The sequence below is a fragment of the Crinia signifera genome, chromosome 7 (assembly GCF_055691185.1).
Source record: "Crinia signifera chromosome 7, ASM5569118v1, whole genome shotgun sequence".
Taxonomy (NCBI): Eukaryota; Metazoa; Chordata; class Amphibia; order Anura; family Myobatrachidae; genus Crinia; species Crinia signifera.
The window spans coordinates 177,885,991-177,909,546 of NC_139223.1; the positions used below are offsets into that span (position 1 = coordinate 177,885,991).

General features: G+C 49.0%; 1 protein-coding gene across 1 annotated transcript in view; it reads left to right on the forward strand.

The window, feature by feature from the left end:
- SPAG16 (sperm associated antigen 16) overlaps window positions 1–23,556 on the forward strand; it is a 713,525-nt gene that overhangs the window by 400,673 nt on the left and 289,296 nt on the right. The window contains exon 13 of the mRNA XM_083154490.1: window positions 3,157–3,283. Within this exon, the coding sequence (XP_083010616.1) occupies window positions 3,157–3,283 (127 nt within the window). The remainder of the gene's footprint in view (window positions 1–3,156; window positions 3,284–23,556) is intronic.

Below are 23,556 nucleotides of genomic sequence, written 5' to 3' on the forward strand. Positions count from 1 at the left end.
CCCAGGGGGAGCAGCAGGGGCCGAAGCTCCGGAGGTTGGTGCTGCTGAAACTGAGGGAGCCGCCTGAGGTGATGACAAGGTCTGGAGAAATTGAGCCACTTGACGCTGGGTAGTCTCTACTTGTTCCAATCGAGCCATGATGCCTTGAAGAACATCCGTCATGGAGGCCTGTGCTTCACCCGATTCCATCGGGTCAGTGCAAACTGTCACGGCTAAAGGGCTGGATGGAGTCGTGTGGTGCACAGGAACCGGAGACGGACCAGGAGAAGTAGGATTGAAACGTGCAGGTTTAATAACGGATTTCATAAATGATAAACTTCACTCAAATACTTCTTTAAGTGACAGTTGGAATAAATTAAATAGAGTCCAGCACAATACTAATAACGGGCAGTGAAATCTGGAAACGTATACTTGGTGAGCCAGAGTACATAGATGAGGATCCGGAAGGAGGTTGATTTGATGACAGAAGAAATGGATCCGGATGACTGAAAGATGATGGAATGAATGAGTTGTATGAAGGAGGACAGCGGGAAGCTGTGCAGGGTAATTCTGGGACACAAGCAGGAACAAGCACTAGGTAGGACTTGCAGCATTGGTGTCAGGAGAAAACTTCCTTGTAGCAAGATGCAGGGAGCAAGGCACCAGAGTCAGGAGAGAAAGAGCCAGGATCCGGGAATCAGCTAGGAGTTGTGAATGACTCCAAAGACTCATTGCACTGACACTGAACAGCCTAGGCAGATCCCCTATATCCCCAGGGGATGGCTGCCATTGGCTGTCAGCACAGGATGAGGAGGGAACCTCCACTCTGGGCCAATCTGTCTCCTGCCCTCAACCAAGATGGCGACGCCGGCCTCCCGGCACCACTACTGCTGCCATCCCTACCCAGAGCTGCCGCTACCCGCACACCGCAGACCGGAGCCTGCACACGCTAGCCGGCGGCGGGCGCGGACGGGTGAGTACTGTACCCGCCGCGCTCCGTCGCGGCTACGTGTGACATGTACTTTCACTTTGAGCTGTGACCGTTTTTACTTTCACTTTGAGCTGTGACAGTTTTTAGCCCACAAACTCCCCACCCCCAGTCCCTATCTGCATCTACCTCAAATTTCTGTCTTCACAGCTCTCTCTTCATATCCAGCAAGTTTGAAACAGATCAGTGTCCCTGCAAAAATTGCTTTTACTTTCTGTAATGACATCTTTTAGCACACAAAGGATTTATTTGGCTCGTCGAGTGGCCTCTAGTGGCTGGTGCCGGTACTTCCCCATATAGAGGGGAGGCGTAGTTGGCCTTTGATATATAAATGATTTGATTGTTCATAATGATGTTGCGGTGGGGCAGGATGTGGCTTGAGAAAGTGTCTTGAGCTCTCCCTTTGTGTTGCGTTGACACCCCGTCAGTAAAGGTGGCCATACACATGCAGATTTATCTGCAGATCTGTCTGGTTGGAACAAAAACATGGTTATGGATGAGAGCAAATGACAGTTGACCATTTGCTTGGAAATGCTGGAAAACTGACAAACTGTCACTCATCCATAACCATGTTTTTGTTCCAACCAGCCAGATCTGAAGATATATCTTACAAGTGTATGGGCACCTTTAGATTTGACTACATGAGATCCGTCATTACAACCTAGTTCTGCGTCTAAATCTACTGTATTTATACTATAATACAGGGTTGACGACTTTTAAAAGCTCCTCTTTGGGAGAAGCCCGGGGAGGAGACTTTCAGCAGGAGCTCGGGGGCGGGGCTTAAACGTGACATCATTAAGCCCCGCCCCCATGAAGGAAAGTTACTTGTTTGCCTATCTCAGTGGAGGGGGCGGGGGTTAATTACGCGATTATCCCCAGAGATCTGCACTGCAGACATAGGGTTAGGTAATTTAAACGCCGTGGTCGGGAGGGGGGGGGGGGGGGCGCAATCAGAGGGGGGGAGCGGGGGTCCCCCAGAATCTGGGAGGGTTGGCCACCTTTCCGGGGGACCGGGAGGGTGACCCGATTTTCGGGACTCTCCCGGCCATTCCGGGAAGGTAGGCAACCCTGCTATAATATCACACATCTATCTATCTATCTATCTATCAACAAAAAATGATTGGTTTCCTTCCTTCTCCTAAGTAATATAATATGATTTACTGAGACCCATGACCTTCTGTATATAGCCACTGTAAATGTATATCTGCACTCGCGGTATGAATATCCCTGTGTTATCTCTTTGTCACCGCACCTGTCAGGGTCCATCGTATTAGACCATTCTTACAGCGCACAGTATCTTGACCAGGCTGTCCTGTTGTGGCAGCTAATTAATCTCACCAAAGCCTTCCTGCAGCCCACTTGTCTATCCTTTATGTCAATTACCATAAGCCGTTGCTGTATGCACAGTGTGCTCCTGGCTCCTGTATAGTCTGCCCGCATTCCCTGTTGACATACAAGGGTGCGAGTTATAATTACATCTGGTGGCTCTGCAGGAAATTCACGTGGGACGTGTTATTTAAAGCAGCAATATCTACGTTCCTGCAGAGGTTGAGCAATAAACATCCCTGAGAGGGGGCTACCTAACTCGCTGGGAGTCTTGTGCCGCGCAGGAGAATAGTAATTACCTGATATATTGGCTTGCAAACTAAACTTATTAACTCCCTGCGAATCTTCCCGACTCATTTATCGCGCTTTAAATTTTCTTGCTGTTTCAAAATGTTCTGTTCTTTTTTTTTTTATTGTTCCGCTGAATACACGAAGACGAGTATGGAATTACTGCTTACATTTAGCGATAAATATTCAGAGTAATTATTTTTAGGAAAGTAAACGAAATTACTGATTCTTAACAACAGGATATTTCCGGCATTCTGTATTCATTGTTTTATTCAATCTTTTCAAATATTAATGTATTGCTCAAAATTGTGCATTTGCAAGAAAAGTTTATTTTTGGGAAGTTATTCCGCACTTCTTGGTTTAAGCCATGCATAGCCAAGCTGTGGCCCTCCAGCTGTTGGGAAACTACACATCCCAGCATGCCTTGCCAAAGTTTTAGCATTCTCTAATAGCAAAACTTTGGCAATGCATGATGGGACTTGTAGTTTCACAAAAGCTGGAGGGCCTTAGTTGGGCCATGCCTGGTTTGAGTAGATGGTCGGACACTAACGGATTGTCATCGTTTCTCTCATCAGTGAAAGGTGCCGACACACCATGAGAGGACATGTAGACTCCGTCAATAGCATTGAGTTCCTACCGTATTCCAACATAGTGCTTACAAGCTCCGCGGACAAGACCTTGTCACTATGGGATGCCAGGATGGTAAGTATATCTCCTATCTCTCTTCTTGCCAATACGAAAGCTTCCCAGAGCCATGAAAATGCATAAAAGGAAAGCCACAGATTCTGCCAATAAATATTGGGCTTGGAATTACTTCATTATTATTATTATCAACAGTTAATTATATAGTGCCAGCGTATTGTATTGCATACATTGCCGTTTAGCACAGGAGATGCTGCAGTCAACTTTGAGGGGTGGGGCTGAGCTTACACATCACTAGGCCCCGTCTCTGTAGCAGGGAAACATTGCGATTTGTGAGTCAGCGAGAATGGGGCGGGACACAATGTTAGCCCAGTTACCACTGTATTAGACAAATGCCACGATTTGAGGGTCAGCCAGAATGGGCTGGGGACACAATTATAGCCTCGTCCTGTCAATACAGAGCCACTATTTCGTTGTTTTCTCCACATCTTGCGCGATTCACTATGGAATCCGAAAGAGTAGGTAACACTTTACTGTTGGGGACAAAATATGATCAAAAACAAGACAAACAAATAGGTAGGAAGGCCGGGCCCCAGCTTGACAGCTTTGGATCTATAGGAACTAGGCATTGATACACAAGAAAAGATACTACCTATCACTATACAAGTATATTAAAGGCTAGATCCTCAGCTACTTTTTGAGGTGCAGTAACACCAGTGACCACTAGAGGCCACTCGAAGGACCAAATTACTCCTTAACAGAAAGTGAAACCAAAATCATATGTTTCCAATTTGCTGGATATGGAGAGAGGGAGCTGTGAGATTGGATGTAGGAGCTGATAGGGCCTAAGCCGTCATTTAGATGGGCTTTAAACTAGTTGGATCATGATCATCAGATTACAGATGACCTTGGCAGGTTGTTTGAAATACTCACACAGAAATATTGTCATGGGGTCTGCAGGATATGAAAGCGAAGAAAGCGAGAATATGTAACATTAGGGCCCTTATTCTGGTTCACTCGCAGAGGCAAATTACCTCTCAAATGGACAAAACTGTGGGCCTTATTCTGGTTGGTTTGGACTGATGCGTATTTGCGGACTGGCACCGAGTGTTCTTAGCCCCGCCTTCCGTAGGGATCGCTCACACCGTCCAAATGTGGTAAGACGCCGACCGAACGGACCGCAAAAATGGATTTTCCATGTGAACACCTCCTCCATCTGTGGGAACCTCCCCCATCCTCCGATGGTCGCCGACCATCGAATGCTGGACCGAGTGCTCAGGCAGCACCGAGTGCTTCAGACCACTCGGACATTTATCCATGTGACAGCAGGGATATGGGCGGGCAGCTGGCATCCGGCTATGACATATGTCCGCCCCCCACACGTGCGTCACGGACGGATTACCATACTTACTCCCAGCGTTTTCATGGGAGTGCCCATGAAACGTGGCGTGTACGCATATGGTAATGAGCCCTAACAACCCTTCACGCCCCTCTCCACCCCCTGCTCAGATGATCCGTACAATAATTTTCTGCACGGAACTCACGCCGTGTTCGGACGTGTGAGGCGTTCGCACATGCGCAGGTACGCCTCTGCATATGTGCAAACACCAAACATCGGCCGTCCGACCGCACTCGGAGCCATCCGACTCAACCAGAATAAGGCCCCATGTGCACTTCAGGTGGGGCAGATGATGTAACATGTGCAGAGAGAATTAGATTTGGGTGAGTTATTTTGCTTCTGTGCAGGGTAAATACTGGCTGCTTTATTTTTACACTGCAATATAGATCTCACTTTGAAGTAAAACCCCACCCAAATCTAACTCTCTCTGCACACGCACCGGACTGTACAATGTGGCCACTGTGTGTTGGAAAATTGGACCATGTTCTGTCAGACGAGGGTCACCGTAGTCCTAAATCTCCACATGGCAGCACAGTGCACATCAGACGCGGATACTAGGATGTGTAGCGTGATAAACAAACACGGGTCTCCTATGACTTTCATCAGAAACATGTTCTCCTGTCTTGCTATTCCCTAGTGTACAGGAATGTGGCTTATGTAAAGGTCAGCATATGGCAGCTGATGGGATCCACTGTAGGCGGATGGAAGCAGCAGACTGCAGCCAGCGCAGCCGACATACGCCGCTCATGCTGGTCGTGCAGACAGGAAACCTTTTAATCAGTCTCAGCTCAATAGCTCTGTGGATAATCTACACATAAAGGAACAGACACTGAGCCGTAAACCTGGATAAGACACAATATCCTCATAACTCTCCATTGTTAGGTTTTCTTATAACAGTGTTATACTGAACGTACGCAGGCTCCACCCCCCCCCCCCCTCCAAGCACACACGTCAGTCACTTCCTGTACACGGATGACGAGGGAGCGGTGCATTGCACATACACCGGAATAGCAGCAACAACAACAACATACATCCCGGTGCACACAGTGGGCAAGTCATAATGACAAATACAGAAGGAATCTCCTGGCCGCATGAGGCCGGCAGGTGTGGAGGGTTCTCATGTAGTGGCCCCTGCTGTGCCGCCCCTCGTATGCGCCTCCCACATAGGCCTTTATTCTAATTGCCTCGCTCCCCTGCATGTACAGGGAAGCGATGGCAAGCGACTGCGCATGGGAGGCCGGGAGGCAGTGGCGGGCTGCGCCCATGGGAACTCTGGCGTTTTATGGGCGTTCCCATGGTAATTTCTTAATAAAGCCGGGGGGGCAGCTGACTTCAGCGGATATCAGCTGCCTGCTCGCTTCCCGCATAGGGCGTTTGTAGATGTAAGACACCAGAGAGGTGTCTTACATTGGCGAAAGCTGTAGAAATCGTTTGATGGTCAGCAACCATCGAATGATTTCCTCCATGCACGCAAGCTGCGAATGGAAGTTTATGCATGTGTTTAGGCAAACGCCGTTTCCAAGGGGTGGCCATGCGGGCCGTGTTTCAATGACTCACAAGCTATGAAATTGGCAACCAGACAAGCGAGTCAACCAGAATAAGGCCCAGAATCTCGTTACCTCGTGCACCACATCCTCCTTCCTATGACTTTGCCACTTACCTTGGCAACGCCAATATATCATCTGGCCCGATATGTACTTATCTCAGACCCCGCACACCCACCTTCATACCCCGCACACCTTATCTCAGACCCCGCACACCCACCTTCATACCCCGCACACCTTATCTCAGACCCCGCACACCCACCTTCATACCCCGCACACCTTATCTCAGACCCCGCACACCCACCTTCATACCCCGCACACCTTAGACCCTGCACACCCACCTTCAAACCCCGCACACCTTATCTCAGACCCCGCACACCCACCTTCATACCCCGCACACCTTATCTCAGACCCCGCACACCCACCTTCATACCCCGCACACCTTATCTCAGACCCCGCACACCCACCTTCATACCCCTCACACCTTATCTCAGACCCCGCACACCCACCTTCATACCCCGCACACCTTATCTCAGACCCCGCAAACCCACCTTCATACCCCGCACACCTTATCTCAGACCCCGCACACCCACCTTCATACCCCGCACACCTTATCTCAGACCCCGCACACCCACCTTCATACCCGCACACCTTATCTCAGACCCCGCACACCAACCTTCATACCCCGCACACCTTATCTCAGACCCCGCACACCCACCTTCATACCCCGCACACCTTATCTCAGACCCCGCACACCCACCTTCATACCCCGCATACCCACCTTCATACCCCGCATACCCACCTTCATACCCCGCACACCTTATCTCAGACCCCGCACACCCACCTTCATACCCCGCACACCTTATCTCAGACCCCGCACACCCACCTTCATACCCCGCACACCTTATCTCAGACCCCGCACACACCCACCTTCATACCCCGCACACCTTATCTCAGACCCCGCACACCCACCTTCATACCCCGCACACCTTATCTCAGACCCCGCACACCCACCTTCATACCCCGCACACCTTATCTCAGACCCCGCACACCTTATCTCAGACCCCGCACACCCACCGTCATACCCCGCACACCTTATCTCAGACCCCGCACACCCACCTTCATACCCCGCACACCTTATCTCAGACCCCGCACACCCACCTTCATACCCCGCACACCTTATCTCAGTCCCCGCACACCCACCTTCATACCCCGCACACCTTATCTCAGACCGCGCACACCAACCTTCATACCCCGCACACCTTATCTCAGACCCCGCACACCCACCTTCATACCCCGCACACCTTATCTCAGACCCCGCACACCCACCTTCATACCCCGCACACCTTATCTCAGACCCCGCACACCCACCTTCATACCCCGCACACCTTATCTCAGACCCCGCACACCCACCTTCATACCCCGCACACCTTATCTCAGACCCCGCACACCCACCTTCATACCCCGCACACCTTATCTCAGACCCCGCACACCCACCTTCATACCCCGCACACCTTATCTCAGACCCCGCACACCCACCTTCATACCCCGCACACCTTATCTCAGACCCCGCACACCCACCTTCATACCCCGCACACCTTATCTCAGACCCCGCACACCCACCTTCATACCCCGCACACCTTATCTCAGACCCCGCACACCCACCTTCATACCCCGCACACCTTATCTCAGACCCCGCACACCCACCTTCATACCCCGCACACCTTATCTCAGACCCCGCACACCCACCTTCATACCCCGCACACCTTATCTCAGACCCTGCACACCCACCTTCATACCCCGCACACCTTATCTCAGACCCCGCACACCCACCTTCATACCCCGCACACCTTATCTCAGACCCCGCACACCCACCTTCATACCCCGCACACCTTATCTCAGTCCCCGCACACCCACCTTCATACCCCGCACACCTTATCTCAGACCCCGCACACCCACCTTCATACCCCGCACACCTTATCTCAGACCCCGCACACACCCACCTTCATACCCCGCACACCTTATCTCAGACCCCGCACACCCACCTTCATACCCCGCACACCTTATCTCAGACCCCGCACACCCACCTTCATACCCCGCACACCCACCTTCATACCCCGCACACCTTATCTCAGACCCCGCACACCCACCTTCATACCCCGCACACCTTATCTCAGACCCCGCACACCCACCTTCATACCCCGCACACCTTATCTCAGACCCCGCACACCCACCTTCATACCCCGCACACCTTATCTCAGACCCCGCACACCCACCTTCATACCCCGCACACCTTATCTCAGACCCCGCACACCCACCTTCATACCCCGCAGACCTTATCTCAGACCCCGCACACCCACCTTCATACCCCGCACACCTTATCTCAGACCCCGCACACCCACCTTCATACCCCGCACACCTTATCTCAGACCCCGCACACCCACCTTCATACCCCGCACACCTTATCTCAGACCCCGCACACCCACCTTCATACCCCGCACACCTTATCTCAGACCCCGCACACCCACCTTCATACCCCGCACACCTTTTCTCAGACCCCGCACACCCACCTTCATACCCCGCACACCTTATCTCAGTCCCCTCACACCCACCTTCATACCCCGCACACCTTATCTCAGACCCCGCACACCCACCTTCATACCCCGCACACCTTATCTCAGACCCCGCACACACCCACCTTCATACCCCGCACACCTTATCTCAGACCCCGCACACCCACCTTCATACCCCGCACACCTTATCTCAGACCCCGCACACCCACCTTCATACCCCGCACACCCACCTTCATACCCCGCACACCTTATCTCAGACCCCGCACACCCACCTTCATACCCCGCACACCTTATCTCAGACCCCGCACACCCACCTTCATACCCCGCACACCTTATCTCAGATCCCGCACACCCACCTTCATACCCCGCACACCTTATCTCAGACCCCGCACACCCACCTTCATACCCCGCACACCTTATCTCAGACCCCGCACACCCACCTTCATACCCCGCACACCTTATCTCAGACCCCGCACACCCACCTTCATACCCCGCACACCTTATCTCAGACCCCGCACACCCACCTTCATACCCCGCACACCTTATCTCAGACCCCGCACACCCACCTTCATACCCCGCACACCTTATCTCAGACCCCGCACACCCACCTTCATACCCCGCACACCTTATCTCAGACCCCGCACACCAACCTTCATACCCCGCACACCTTATCTCAGACCCCGCACACCCACCTTCATACCCCGCACACCTTATCTCAGACCCCGCACACCCACCTTCATACCCCGCACACCTTATCTCAGACCCCGCACACCCACCTTCATACCCCGCACACCTTATCTCAGACCCCGCACACCCACCTTCATACCCCGCACACCTTATCTCAGACCCCGCACACTCACCTTCATACCCCGCACACCTTATCTCAGACCCCGCACACCCACCTTCATACCCCGCACACCTTATCTCAGACCCCGCACACCCACCTTCATACCCCGCACACCTTATCTCAGACCCCGCACACCCACCTTCATACCCCGCACACCTTATCTCAGACCCCGCACACCCACCTTCATACCCCGCACACCTTATCTCAGACCCCGCACACCCACCTTCATACCCCGCACACCTTATCTCAGACCCCGCACACCCACCTTCATACCCTGCACACCTTATCTCAGACCCCGCACACCCACCTTCATACCCCGCACACCTTATCTCAGACCCCGCACACCCACCTTCATACCCCGCACACCTTATCTCAGACCCCGCACACCCACCTTCATACCCCGCACACCTTATCTCAGTCCCCGCACACCCACCTTCATACCCCGCACACCTTATCTCAGACCCCGCACACCCACCTTCATACCCCGCACACCTGATCTCAGACCCCGCACACACCCACCTTCATACCCCGCACACCTTATCTCAGACCCCGCACACCCACCTTCACATACATTCCCCAACTCAGCCGCAGCTTATTCTACCCCGTCTCTTGGGATCTCCTGGAGAAGAAGTGCAGAATCCTATAGGAACAATGTCTAGGTCAACAGTCAACTAGGTTGACCACTAATGGTTGACACCTGGAAATGGTCGACATACCATAGGCCGGCATTGCCAGAAGGTCAACACAAACTTAAGGTTGACATTGGCATGGTCGACACTCAAAAGGTTGAGTGTGAGTTTTCACGGTTTTTGGGGTGAAGACTGACTTGGTTCATACTTCACTATCCAAGTGGGTATAAAGGGGGGTAATTCAGGATATATGCAGCCAAGCGAGCAGGTAAACCCCGCCTCTCCGAATGCACTCCCACCGCCCGAATCCTTGTGCTTCCATGCCATCGGGGATGGGGATGAATTCGGATCGGTGCGAACATGCCTGAATCAGCCCCAAAGTGAGAGCGCAGCGATGCACCGTGCCCGAAGCATGGCTAGCTAAGGAGCCGTTGCAGGGGACGGGGCGCACTTATACAGCATCCATATCAACATATGTTGACATAGACACAAATCTGTAGAAATCCCATGTCACCTTTTTTTGAGTGTCGACGATGTCACTGTCGACCTTAAGCTTGTATCAACCTCCTGCCATTGTCGACCTATGGTATGTTCACCATTTTCAGGTTTCGCCCTAGTCCCTGTCAACCATTATTGGTCGACGAGTGACTGTTGACCTGGACATTGTCAACACCGATACCGTAATCCTATAGGAACTTCTCTATAAACTCTGTGTATCAAGGGGGATATTCTGGTTGATTCACAAGGCTGCAAATTCCCCCATACGCCGTTCTGTGAATGCCGGTTCGCCCCCCTCGCACGCTGGGTTCATGCACCCGGGGGAAGGGGGGGGGGGGGGGAATCCCACATCTTTCGATGGTCGGAACCATCTGGTTATGTCAGCTGCTCGCCCCTGGCACCACGGGGTGACTACTATGGGAACGCTCATGAAATGCTGGTTGTTACTATACGCCACTGCCCCCACCCGCAATCTTGGGTGCATGCACATGGCGTATGCACATGTGCTATAATGCGGCTGCGCATACAAGGCCTTTGGAATAGTGAGTGCTAAACAAAACTGTACACATCCTTCTATGTAACCGAATCTGAAACGTCATCAAAGACTTAATCAATGTTAATGCACATTGCGCTCGGCAGCCGGACACGATTCATAGTCCTTTCCCTATAGCTATGAGGCACTAGGAGTAAGTAATTGACCAGAATACAATTGGGACAGATCAAATTCTCAAATCACTCTTCTTTGTCTCTAATTACCATCCTTGTTTTAATTGCCTCGTTAATAGTTATCGAACTTGTGGCCAACTTTTTTAATCAACGTGTTTAATTAGATATTCTGTCTGAAACAGAGCACCAACGTTGTGATACTGTTAGGACGTGGCGGGTACGATTGACCCGTCCTCTGCCATTTGGCAGTCATTACTAACGAGAGTGCTATTTTAATCTGTTTTCATTTGTAACAAGACAAGTGAGGCTGAGTGAGAGAAGAGAAAAACATTTGCTAGCGACATTCTAACAGGTAACAGATTCATCATCGGATATCATAATAGTAGCTGAGGCTGAGAATGAGTGGGCATGATTGGATAGAAGTGATGCTTTTGCGTTACTCAGAATCAACAAATGTTCTCTCTTCGAGCAGATTTGTCTGTGCAATACTGACAGCCCATTCATGACTTAATTGATGTTATTGTGAGCTCGTTCAGCGAAATGACCAAAGTTGTGACTCATCCTCTGAAGGACTAAATCTGGGTTACCCTGCTCAGCTGGGTCACTCAGTGCATGTTGTTCTAACAATCGATAGTTTGACTTTTTATTACAATTTTTTTCATATAGATCACACATTCGGCCTTTAAGCATTTTGCAGAGAGGATTTAGTATTTAGGTCTTTGCACCAGTGGAGCTGGCAATCTACAGACACTTCCTCATACATCTGTCCTCAGTCATGCCACGTACATTACACATACTGTATGCTCAAGTCATGCCATGGAAGAAGACAAAGCACCACTCTACTGTATACTAAAGTCATGTCACGGTGTTGGCATTGCATACATTTTCTGTGTGCGACTCAGGTGCCAACCTGGGTAAAAAGGCAAAAGATGGAACAAAGGGGCGATATAAGTGAGCTGTGCCAGCCTTGCGCCACCTGTGCCCCTATACATTTATTATATATTTTTTTACCTACATGCACGTTGCCAGGGATTTTATGCTCACTTACAGGAGTTACATGCTCGTTGCCAAGGGTTTTTATGCTTGTTGCCAGGGTTTACATGCTCATTGCCAGGTGTTTCGTGCTTGTTTCCAGGAACTTCTTATTCATTGCCAGTGTTTTATTTGCTTGTTACCAGTGGGTTACATGCTCATTGCCAGTGGGTTACATGCTTGTTCCCAGGGGTTAACATGCTGATTGCCAAGGGTTTACATGCTCATTGCCAGGGGCAATATATATAAATATTCCAGAGGTAATACTATATATATATATATATATATATATATATATATATATATAATATGCCAGGGTCCAGCACAGCCACATATAAGGATGCTCTGTCGGGTGCCCGCTTCAGAAAGAATAATGCAGCATACAGATGGAAGCAGCACTCCGACGTGTGGGTAAAACTTTTATTTAGAGCAACGTTTCAATGCCCTGTAGGCATTGTTGTCAGGCTAAAAGAAACATAAAACATACACATACCTTTATCGTAACCAGCGAGGGCGCCCATCTCCGGCCACAGCTGTTTCCGGCAGCCGTCCCCCTCTGATGACGTCACAAAATGATGATGGGACCACGCAACGCATCCAGTGTGGACTAGCGTTGTCATGGTTACCCGTGTGCAAATGAACAGCATACTTATATATATATATATATATATATATATATATATATATATATATATATATATATAGTCCAGCAGGTGATTGGCACTCTGGATGATAACAGCGATAGACCGCGGTGCCTTCTACAAGAATAAATATAGGGTTGGATCCTCGCCTAACCCTGTTTGTGCAGGGATACTTGAGAATGAGAAGCGGCACTCCCACGGATTGGTTTCAGGTGAAAATATATTTAAAAAATTTACAGCATGATAAACAGACAACGTTTCAAGACCGGTGCGGTCTTTTCTTCAGGTCGTGCATACAGTGCAAAAAATAGCAGTAAACAGTTTCTTACCTCTCACTGAGACATATATATAAGGAATAAAAACGTGCAGCATGGAGTAGCGATGCCGTGGCGCTCCGACTTCCGGGAGGCTGGACACTCAGGGACGCCCCGTGGGTGTTGCCTCCGTGACGTTTTATGTTTTTTTTTGTATTGCACGGTTTTTATACACTTATTTTGTACACACAGTGCGATGTCTGCTGGTGGTGTGACGTCACGTTGTCTGTTTATCATGCTGTAAATTTTTTAAATATATTTTCACCTGAAACCAATCCGTGGGAGTGCCGCTTCTCATTCTCAAGTATCCCTGCACAAACAGGGTTAGGCGAGGATCCAACCCTATATATGTATGTGTATATATATATATATATATATATATATATATATATATACATAGCTACCTGGAATCTGTAACTATACGCTACCCAGTAGGACCTCTAGCATCTATCCATCTGTCCAATAGGACCTCCAGCATTTGACTCCTCTAAGGCGGTGGCCATTTTGGAAGTGACATTTTCAGCGGATTCCATACGGACAACCAGACCCTTTGGAATCTGCAGAGACCATGTGCCCCCATAACCCCACTCCTCCAAGCCCCCACTTGGACTGCAGTGCCATTGTTACACCACTGCAGGCATACTAACCCCTATGCCATCCGTGCTGCCCCATATCTGTTCATTTGTCACAATTAAGGTATTAAAGGGACCGATGGGGCTGATTCTGGTTCACACGCAGTGAACCGAATTTGTCCGCTTCCCCGATGGTCATGCTTTGCGCATTTCTGCACATGTGCAAACCCCGACTGCGAAGGGCCGCGGCAAGTTGCTCACTCGCCGGGCAGTTTGCAGCAGGGAGGGAGGGACAGGGGTGACGCTGGGCTATGGGAAAACCCATCATTTTATTGGCATCTCCATAAAAATACTGGCCTTTCCCATGCCGATGCCTGCTGGGGGTGGGTAGCTGATGTCACATGAGAGAATACGGTGGCGGTGGGCAGGTATTCGGTGGCATGGCGTCACAGGGTAAGCAGTCAGAATGACCCCAACATTTTTTGAAAATTAAAGAGATTTATTTTTGAGATCTTCAAACGTTTTAGGTAAACACTTGCTCTGAGTAATGATCCCTTTAACCCAATCGGGGCCAACGTCTAGTCAGGCTCAACAGCCCTAGCGCTAGTAGCAGATCCAATGGCGAGCCACTTTTAAAAAAGAACATTAACATCGTTCAACATTCAGTGTAGACCATTTTTGAATAAAAAAAATTAATAAATTACAATGAATTTAAACATTTAAACCAGACTGTTTGAATTGCAAAAATATTGGACTGCCAAGGGTTACTAAAAGCAAACAGGCATTCCACTATTGTTTGTCATAATCTGGGCACAGTTTCAATGGCGTGGGTAATATGGAGTTTAGCCAGCCACATTCGGCAGTTGCTGCTCATATTGCCAATCCATGCACAGACACAAATACAGCGCTCCATAAAGAATAATGAACACTCATATATTTTACTAAACATTGATCAAAATATTGATAGAAAAATAAAGCAAAAGTATATTGTACACATACGGGTATTTATGGAGGGCACTGAGCCACGGAGAACCATCTGCGGTTAAATACGTGAAATCTGTGCAGTTTCTTCAAGACAGAGCTCCTCATTAGGCGTGCCCAGAGCTTCTCTGTATTGTTGTGCTGCCAAGAGCGCGGCCAAGAGGCTTATGCCCATATTGGGAACACTTGGACGAAGTAGTCATATACTGGTCATTTTGTCACCAGTCATTTTGGTCATCAATTGACATTAGATCTTCATGCATTGTGTCTACCGCTGAAGGCGCCGACGGGCATCGTCAGAACGGGTGCGCGAACAGCTCATGCGCGCACACCCCCTTCTGGCGGATGGTGATAGAATCGCCAGTAGCATCATCTGTAGGTTGACATACCTAATGTTGACAGGGTTGGAAGGTATTCAATGCTTTCTGCGAGCTGTGACACCGAGCAGCGCTGCCTGATATTCAACTGACCCCCCACACGCGCCGTTTCCCCCTCGCTAGGTTTTTGTAGCAAAAAGGGAAACGGCGTAATGCGGCCACTAAAACAGCGAGACTCATGGCTAAATGCAGCAGCTTCCTGCATTAGCCGCGAGCCTCGCTTTTTGGGGAATCCTCTCTGACAGCAGAGGATTCCCCCGGAACGTTGAATAGGGTGAGCGGCCGGCGCGGTGGTTAAACGGCGAGGATCGCTTGTTTTTGGGGATCCCCGCCATTTAACCGCTTCGCCGGCCGCATGGAATACACCCATACTGTATGTGTTCCTGTTTTCCCAGCCTCCATTGCTGCAATATTTTGTGGCGCCAATAGTAACGAATAATAATGCCAAAAATTTACTGGGGCCTCAAGAAAGTTGAAGTATTATCTCAAGAAGAGTCCTTTCTCGTATTTCATTTATATTGCCGGTGAAACAGGACATTAATGCAACTTTTTGAAACAAAAAAAGCTGAAATATTGTAGCACATATAGGGGGTGAATTTACAAAAGGTTCTAAAAATGAAAGTGATGACAGAATCTGATTGGTTGCTTTTTGGCAACATCATCTCTTACTTAAAGCTAAAAAGCTTTAGTAAATTTACTCCATTGTGTAAACACAGATTGATATTTTTTTTTTTTTTTTTGTAAAATGAAATAATTCTACAAAGGAACACCTGGAAGCAGTTAAATACTTTACTGGTTTCATTAAAGTTTAATCTTCATTGTTATTCAGGTAGGCACGCTTAATGCTAAAAGTGTCCAAAACAGAAAAAGACAAAGATTTCAATGATTTAGATAAACATCTGTCGAGTGGAGTGGCATAAAAATTGCAAAAAATGAAGTAAGGAGCGAGTGGCTGGCTGCCAAGGAAGAGCGGTTCTGGCTCCCTAAGATGGAAAAGAAATTAGCTACTGTAAGTGTCTGTGTTTTCTTTCTCATGCTCCGAACAATCCTTGGTGACTCCCCAGTTCTCCAACGTTCCTGTCCTTAGACATAGGGCTGATTTATCAATGAGTTTTCTCATAAGCAACAGGTTTTAAAACCCATTTACTGAAGCATGAAAATGGTTCTTCAGCCAATCAGCTCTCAACTATCATGTATTAAAAAAAATACAGTTTGGAGCCACTTGGGGCTGTAGCAACATTTTTTTCATACAAAATGAGTTTTGAAGCATAGTTGTGTTTGATAAACTCGTTGATAAAATTGTCCCCATGGATGCTGTGATGGTGTTTTCAGTGGGTGCCGGATGACTCACCGACAGTCGTTTGTGGGACATCAGAATCCCCACTGTTACAGAGGAAGAATAGAGTAGGTGGCAAATGCAGCGAGCCACCGAGGGGCTCAACTGTGCTGCCCCCTGTCCACCCCATTCCTTACAGTCGGGATTCCGATGTTGGAGAAACAACTGTTGGAATCCCTACTACTGTCAGCAAGTTATACGATACCTGTTTTCAGTCTGTGCATGCATCAGGTCACGCTACTCCTGCTCCCACACAGATCAGAACTGTACACAGGTACAAGTCATTTCTGTGGGCATTTCTGGGTGGTAATGGGGTAAGGGCTAGCTAGATGCGGGCATGTCAGAAGTGGTCAGATAGAAAATGTGCTCCATATTGCTGGTGCACCTTAATACAATATAAGTGCATCCATAGAAATACCACCGGACGTGGCTTTTGCACAGGGCTGGGCAGCACCGGCCCTCCAGATGTTGATGAACTACACATCCCAGGATGCTTTGCATTAGTTTTGCTATGTGGCCATGCTGAAACTGATGCAAGGCATGCTGGGATGTGTAGTTCATCAACATCTGGAGGGCCGGTGTTGCCCAGCCCTGCTTTTGCAGGTGAGTCTATTGCAGGTCTGTCCTAACAGCATTGTTGGTTCTGGACAAAGCAAGCAATGCACTTGGACCCCTACCCACCTATTCAATGGAATACATTTAAAAAATGATAACACTCTCCTCCTGTGATCCTGCGCTGTCTCATTGTAAGTTTCCTTACTTTGAATGGCTATTTAGCTCTCTGATAGGTGGGACTCTCCAGCCATCCACCAATCAGCAATAAACGGTCTGGCTGCAGGCTGAAAGGCAGGAAGAGAAATGCTGCATTCTGATTGGTCCAGACCACCAATGCTTGAAGGAGATTGTCACTGCTGCACCAAGGAAACATTGTATCCCGGGACGGTCAGTGAGATCGCATGTGATACATTGTCTGCAGAATGACTGCATACAGGCACAGGGGAGCTATGTTTAGGGATTAACTTTTATGCGTATGTGCAGCCGCTTTGTGTGAGTGGGCACAGCTGCTCGTACACATCAGTGCAGGGGGGGGGGGCATGGGTGACGGGCCCTGGTTGTGCCCATGGGAATGCCCAGCGTTTCACTGGCGTACCCACGAAATCGCTGGGTGTTCCCATTGAAATTCGCCTGTGACACGGGGGGGCGGGAAGCTGACCATCGGATGTCAGCGGTCCACCCTCTTCATCCATTCACAGCCGTGCGGGTTTAATCTGTGTGCAGGTGACGGGTGCACGTTTGTGCGGGAGGCGTTTAGGTGACCCGCAAAGCTGCAAATTTTGCAGCTTTACGGGTCAACCAGGATGACCCCCACAGTACGACGATGTATCACATGAAATCTAGCAGCCGGGGATCTGCTGGGTCATTACAATCGAGGCTTGCCTGCAATACCTTGCCCTCGGGTTTAGGGCCTGTAAGCCCATACCAACAAATGCGTAAATTGGCGGTCTATACCCACAGTATGATATTAGGGTACAACAAATTGATTTTTGTAGATGGAAGTAAGGCATACCTCCAAACATTTGTAGGAGGGGACCAGGACATGGTGCGAGTGGGGTGGGGCATCTTGTGGAGAGGCGGAGCTTCCCAGCACAACCCCCCCCCCTCCCCACTGATGTCAGTGATCACCGGCTCCACCAACTGTCCACCCAGGCCACGAGGGGAAACGGTCATCTGTCAGACCACACTTAGGTCGACAGTCATTAGGTCGACTGGCCCCAATGTCGACAGGGTTAAAGGTCGACATGGGTCAAGGTCGACATGACTTAAGGTCGACATGGGCTTATGTCGACATGTGTTTAGGTTGACAGTCATTAGGTCGACATGAGTTTTTCACTGTTTTTTAGCCGACATGTGCCGACAGGCGGTATTTCATGCCTTACCATCCACTAGGGTGTGGTGGGAGAATAAAATAGTGTGCCTGAAGCATCACAAGTGAAGCAAGCGACGTGAGGGGCTTCGGTTCAACTCCAACTGTGTCCATGTCGACTGTATGGACATTCGGGTAAAAAAACTGTGAAAAACTCATGTCGACCTAATGACTGTGACCTAAACCCATGTCGACCTTGGCCCATGTCGACCTTGACCCATGTCGACCTTTAACCCTGTCGCCCTTGGGGCCAGTCGACCTTACGGGGTCGACCTAATAACTGTAGACCTAAACCTGGTCTGACAGATGTACCGATTCCCCCACGAGACACAGTGACCCATGTGTGGGACAGCAGGTCAGTGTCCAATTAGCGGGACTGTCCTGGGGGATAAATTACATGTACAAAAGTGCGCAAGTGGACTTCATTTTGAGCCATGGACCTACTAACCTGCGCTGCGTGTATCCATAGCCATCATCTACATAATGAGATGCTTGTGGGTTCATTACTGCTCCTGGTTTTCCCTTCCAAAAGCTTCTTACGATGATACAGTAACAATAAGTTATTTAAAATTATTGCTGAGTGCTACAGTGTTTCATTGCAACGGCTTCCATGTACAGTATGAATGGGATGATTTTTATTTATATTAAATGATAATGTATTCAGTTAGATTAATTCAATCAATCACATTGATCATGTAAGACTTCAGCCGGAGCCTGAGACCCATCTCTCAGCATGGAAGTCAGTGAGCAGCAGCAAATCACAGAGGTCCTGACATAAAATAAGCAGCAATTATACTGTACGTCTCCTGCAGACACACCGTGCCGGAATGCCGGTGATTATAGCCATGCATCAGAGGCGGAGTCTGCCTGGGATCCGTGACGTTCGGTAATGCTGACTGGGTCCCATCCCACATTACCCCTATGCTGTACACAGGGTACTCACATATACTGTACTGAGAATGTGTAAGGGCTTGGGCGGCTGGGAACAGGCAATTCTAAAAGCTTAATGTTTAATTAATGGAAAACTAAAAATCCGGCAAAAATGAGCACCGCAACTAATGGAGCCCTGACATTCCGGCAGAAGTTTAATGAGATCATTATTAGAAGTAAACTAAAATGAGTTACTTTCAATTACTCTACTAGAAATTTCCTTGCAGTTTACATCCGTTCGTTCATCCAGTCTTTCTGGATGGACCATGTTGACTTTTTTTCATGTCGACCTTTGACATGTTGGCCTAAAATCCCTGTCGTCGTGAAAAAAGTCGACATGGTCTTTAAAAGGAGTTTTTTTTATACCCTAGGGCAGTGGTTCCCAAACTGTGCGCCGCGGCTCCCTGAGGTTGCCTCCGGACACTTGCAGGGGTGCCACACATTGGTGGTCCTGGACCAATTCTAATTACTTATGGCCAAAACCAGTGCTGGCGGCCGCCAATCACAAAGTGTGTGTAAACAGAAGCAAATCCTGCCCTTTACCACATAACAGGATCACATATAAACACAATCTAATTATTGTAATATTTTTATCTATATATTTTTGGGCCTAGGGGTGCTGTAATTTTTTTTTTACAGCACCCGTAGGGCCGTAGTGGCCAATCGGCTGCTCACAAGCTACCGGTAGCTTGCCTGAGAAAAACGAGTGGCTCGACCACTACTCTGCCTGGTCCGCACCGCCCGATGCCTCCTTCCCCCGCCGATGCCATGACTCGCACTCCTCGTTCCGGAGGAGACAGGCTGTGGAAGTCATATTTGACCTCTAGCGTCTGACAGGGACCACCACACTAAGCACTCCCGGCATTTCCGTGTAACGCTGCAGCGCTGTGTTCCATGCCCATGTGAAAATATGGCACTGCAACGGAGGTGGGCATGCAGTGACCCCCTTGGCAATGAGCATTAACCCCTGGCAATGAAAATGAACCCCTGGCAGCAAGCATTGACCCCTGGCAATAAGCAGGTTATTTACACTTTATTTTATTGGAAGCCATACTGTTGGACATTGTGTGCAGAATCTTGTGTTAAGGGCATAATGTGTCGGGCATTGCGTTGTGTAGCATAATGTATTTTTGGGGGCTGTCCTGCGTCCCACCTGGGGCCGGCAGTGTCCTGCGATGGAGCAGTGGTGAATAGACGCCGTGCACATGTGGACATTGCAGTGTGTGGCATATTGCGGTATGTGGCATAATGTGTCAGGGGCATTACAGTGTGTGGCATAATGTGTAAAGTGCATTTTTTGGATATTATGCAGATTTTTTGTAATTTTTTTTATTTTAATAGCTCTTCAGGCGGTTTATTTTGTCGCGAGTAGCTCACGCCCTCAAAAAAGGTTGGAGACCACTGCTCTAGGGTGCCTAAAGCATGGCGAGCATAGTGGTACACTTAAACAGTGTCCATGTTGACGTGACCTTTGTCATGTCGACCTAAAGTCCCTGTCGACCTATGCCCCATGTTGACCATAGCCATGTCGACCTTTTATAGGTGTCAACCTTTGGCCTGTCGACCTAAGGGTGTCAACCCAGTGACCCATAACCTTTAACATTAGTAGGTAACAATACACACACTGGACGAGAAAGGAAAATATACAGATGGAGCACCTCTCATTCAGCGCCGGGGATCACCAGAATGTCCCCACTGGGGATCGCCGGCGGAGTGACTGGGATGCCCCAGTTTTTCAGGGTGGTGGACGGAAACCCGGCGTGGAGGTGGTGGAGGGATCGGCTGCAAGAGATGCGTGATCGTCTCGTGCACATACGTCACCTTCCGGCGGCTGATGGGGCAGGTGGTTGGCGATCCGTCTGCCAGACCCCCGCTAGACGAGAGGCGTTACATCTATATCACATACATACAATAAGCTTGTGTGACAATACTGACAATACTGTTGTTCACATTGTGAGTTTAGACGTAACATATTCATCACATCCGTATTAAAAATACTGATTGTGATAAATATGCCCCGTAATCCAATAGTCTGTGTCACAGTATCCGATGTGTTGCTCTCATTCCTGTGCTCATTTCCATACTGTGTTTAAATATTCATAAACATTTCCAGAGTTGTTTCCTATTATGGGGCATTCAGTCTGTGCCGTTATTTCCTGACGGAGGAAATATCCACACGCACCTCTTCAATCCTGCCGATAACGGCAACGATGAAGGTGTCAGATCTGACTTTTACTTTTTTAATTCTATACATACTGTATGCCTCATTACATCACATATTACATCATCACCAATAGGTTACAGTCCTCTGTGCTGATGGGCCGTGGTGGTGGGGGTGGTGGCGGCAGGGTGGGGGGGGGGGGTACAGGCAACAAGCGGTCGTTGCTAAGCGTCGTGTTATCAGTTTTCTTTCATTTTACATTGATCTGTTTGTCTAATAGCTTAGTGCCGTAATATACCTGATAGGTTTGTTTGAGTGTAGATTTTAAAAGAAAAAAAAACCAAAACAAATCAAACAGAAACGGGATTAAATTAATCCTTCTTTTAATTAAAGAGAATCAAAGTATAAATCAAATGATTTGTGGTTCAAATTTGCACGAGAATATTTCTTCTTGCAAAATAATAACGGAGACAAAACCATTTATTTGTGAATAATGAGAACGGACGCGGATGAGACTCTGGATCTGAGGAGATACGGTCACAGGGTCGACCATATGAAGATCGATATACATTAGGTCGACACCTGAAATAGGTTGACGTGTCGGCACGGTCGGAATGCCGACACAAAGTATAGGTCAACAATGGGAAGGTCGACAGTCAAAAGGTCGACACCTTTCACGTTTTTTTTTTTTTTTTAGCCGACTTGTGCCGACAGGCGGTATTTCATGCCCTACCATCCACTACGGTATGGTTGGAGAAAAGAATAGTGTGCCGCGCGCAGTGGGGCTCCATGCTAGGGGACGCAGTGCACTTAGACGGTATCCATGTCGACTATGTTGGCATTTGGGACAAAAACGTTAAAAGCTCATGGCGACCTTATGTGTTTGACTTAATGTACAGATGGAGCCGGCCTCTTTCTTGCAGGGGCTCTCGCCAGGGGCGTGCACGCACGAGACGCTCGCGCGTGCCCCATGGCTGTGGAGCTTTCTCCGCTGCCTCCCCCGATGCCCCTCGCCGCCCCGACTCCCTGAAGCGGAGACGGGCAGGGACCTGCAGCGCCGCCGTCAAGAGACTGGGACGCGCGTGCGTGTGAGGCGCACGCGCATCCCGGGTTAAGTGTAGCCCCTGTCCGCCGGCACTCTCCAGAGGGGAGGGTCTGGTGAGCCCCGGCCAAGGATGGCAGGGGCTACATATGTATGTCGACCTTCATTGAGTTAACCCTATGACCCCTATGAGGAAGTCGTAGGGTTTGGGAGCTGTTAAAAAAAAAAACACCCCTTCAGTAAATCTATTTCCTGTTTGCAACTCTGTTCTTTGGAAGCATTTATTGTGGGAGCTTCACACTAAGGGGGTTATTCTAGTTCATTCTTTCTGACAAATTCCTTCTTAGATGGACAAAACCATGTGCACTGCAGGGGGGCAGATGTAACATGTGCAGAGAGAATTAGATTTGGGTGAGTTATTTTGTTTCTGTGCAGGGTAAATACTGGCTGCTTTATTTTTACACTGCAATATAGATCTCACTTTGAAGTAAAACCCCACCAAAATGTAACTCTCTCTGCACAAGTTGCATCTGCCCCACCTGCAGTGCACATGGTTTTGTCCATCTAAGAAGGATTTTGTCAGAAAGAGTGAACTAGAATAAGGCCCTAAATCCAGCTGTAGAATCAGGCCCCGGCCTCTGCAATCAGTCCATACCACATGCCGGCCGCTCTGGCTCAGAGCTACCGTGTGATCACAGCGGGGCAGCCTCTTCCTTCCATTGAAAGCTTCACTTACAGATGTTACGCCATAGATGCAATCACACTGCGCCCGCCATTCAGCTGAAGAGGCCGGCTACTTATTAGCATACGCTGACCCGCAACCATAACGGCTTCCAGGCTTAGCAAACCCGACACGTATCAGCCATC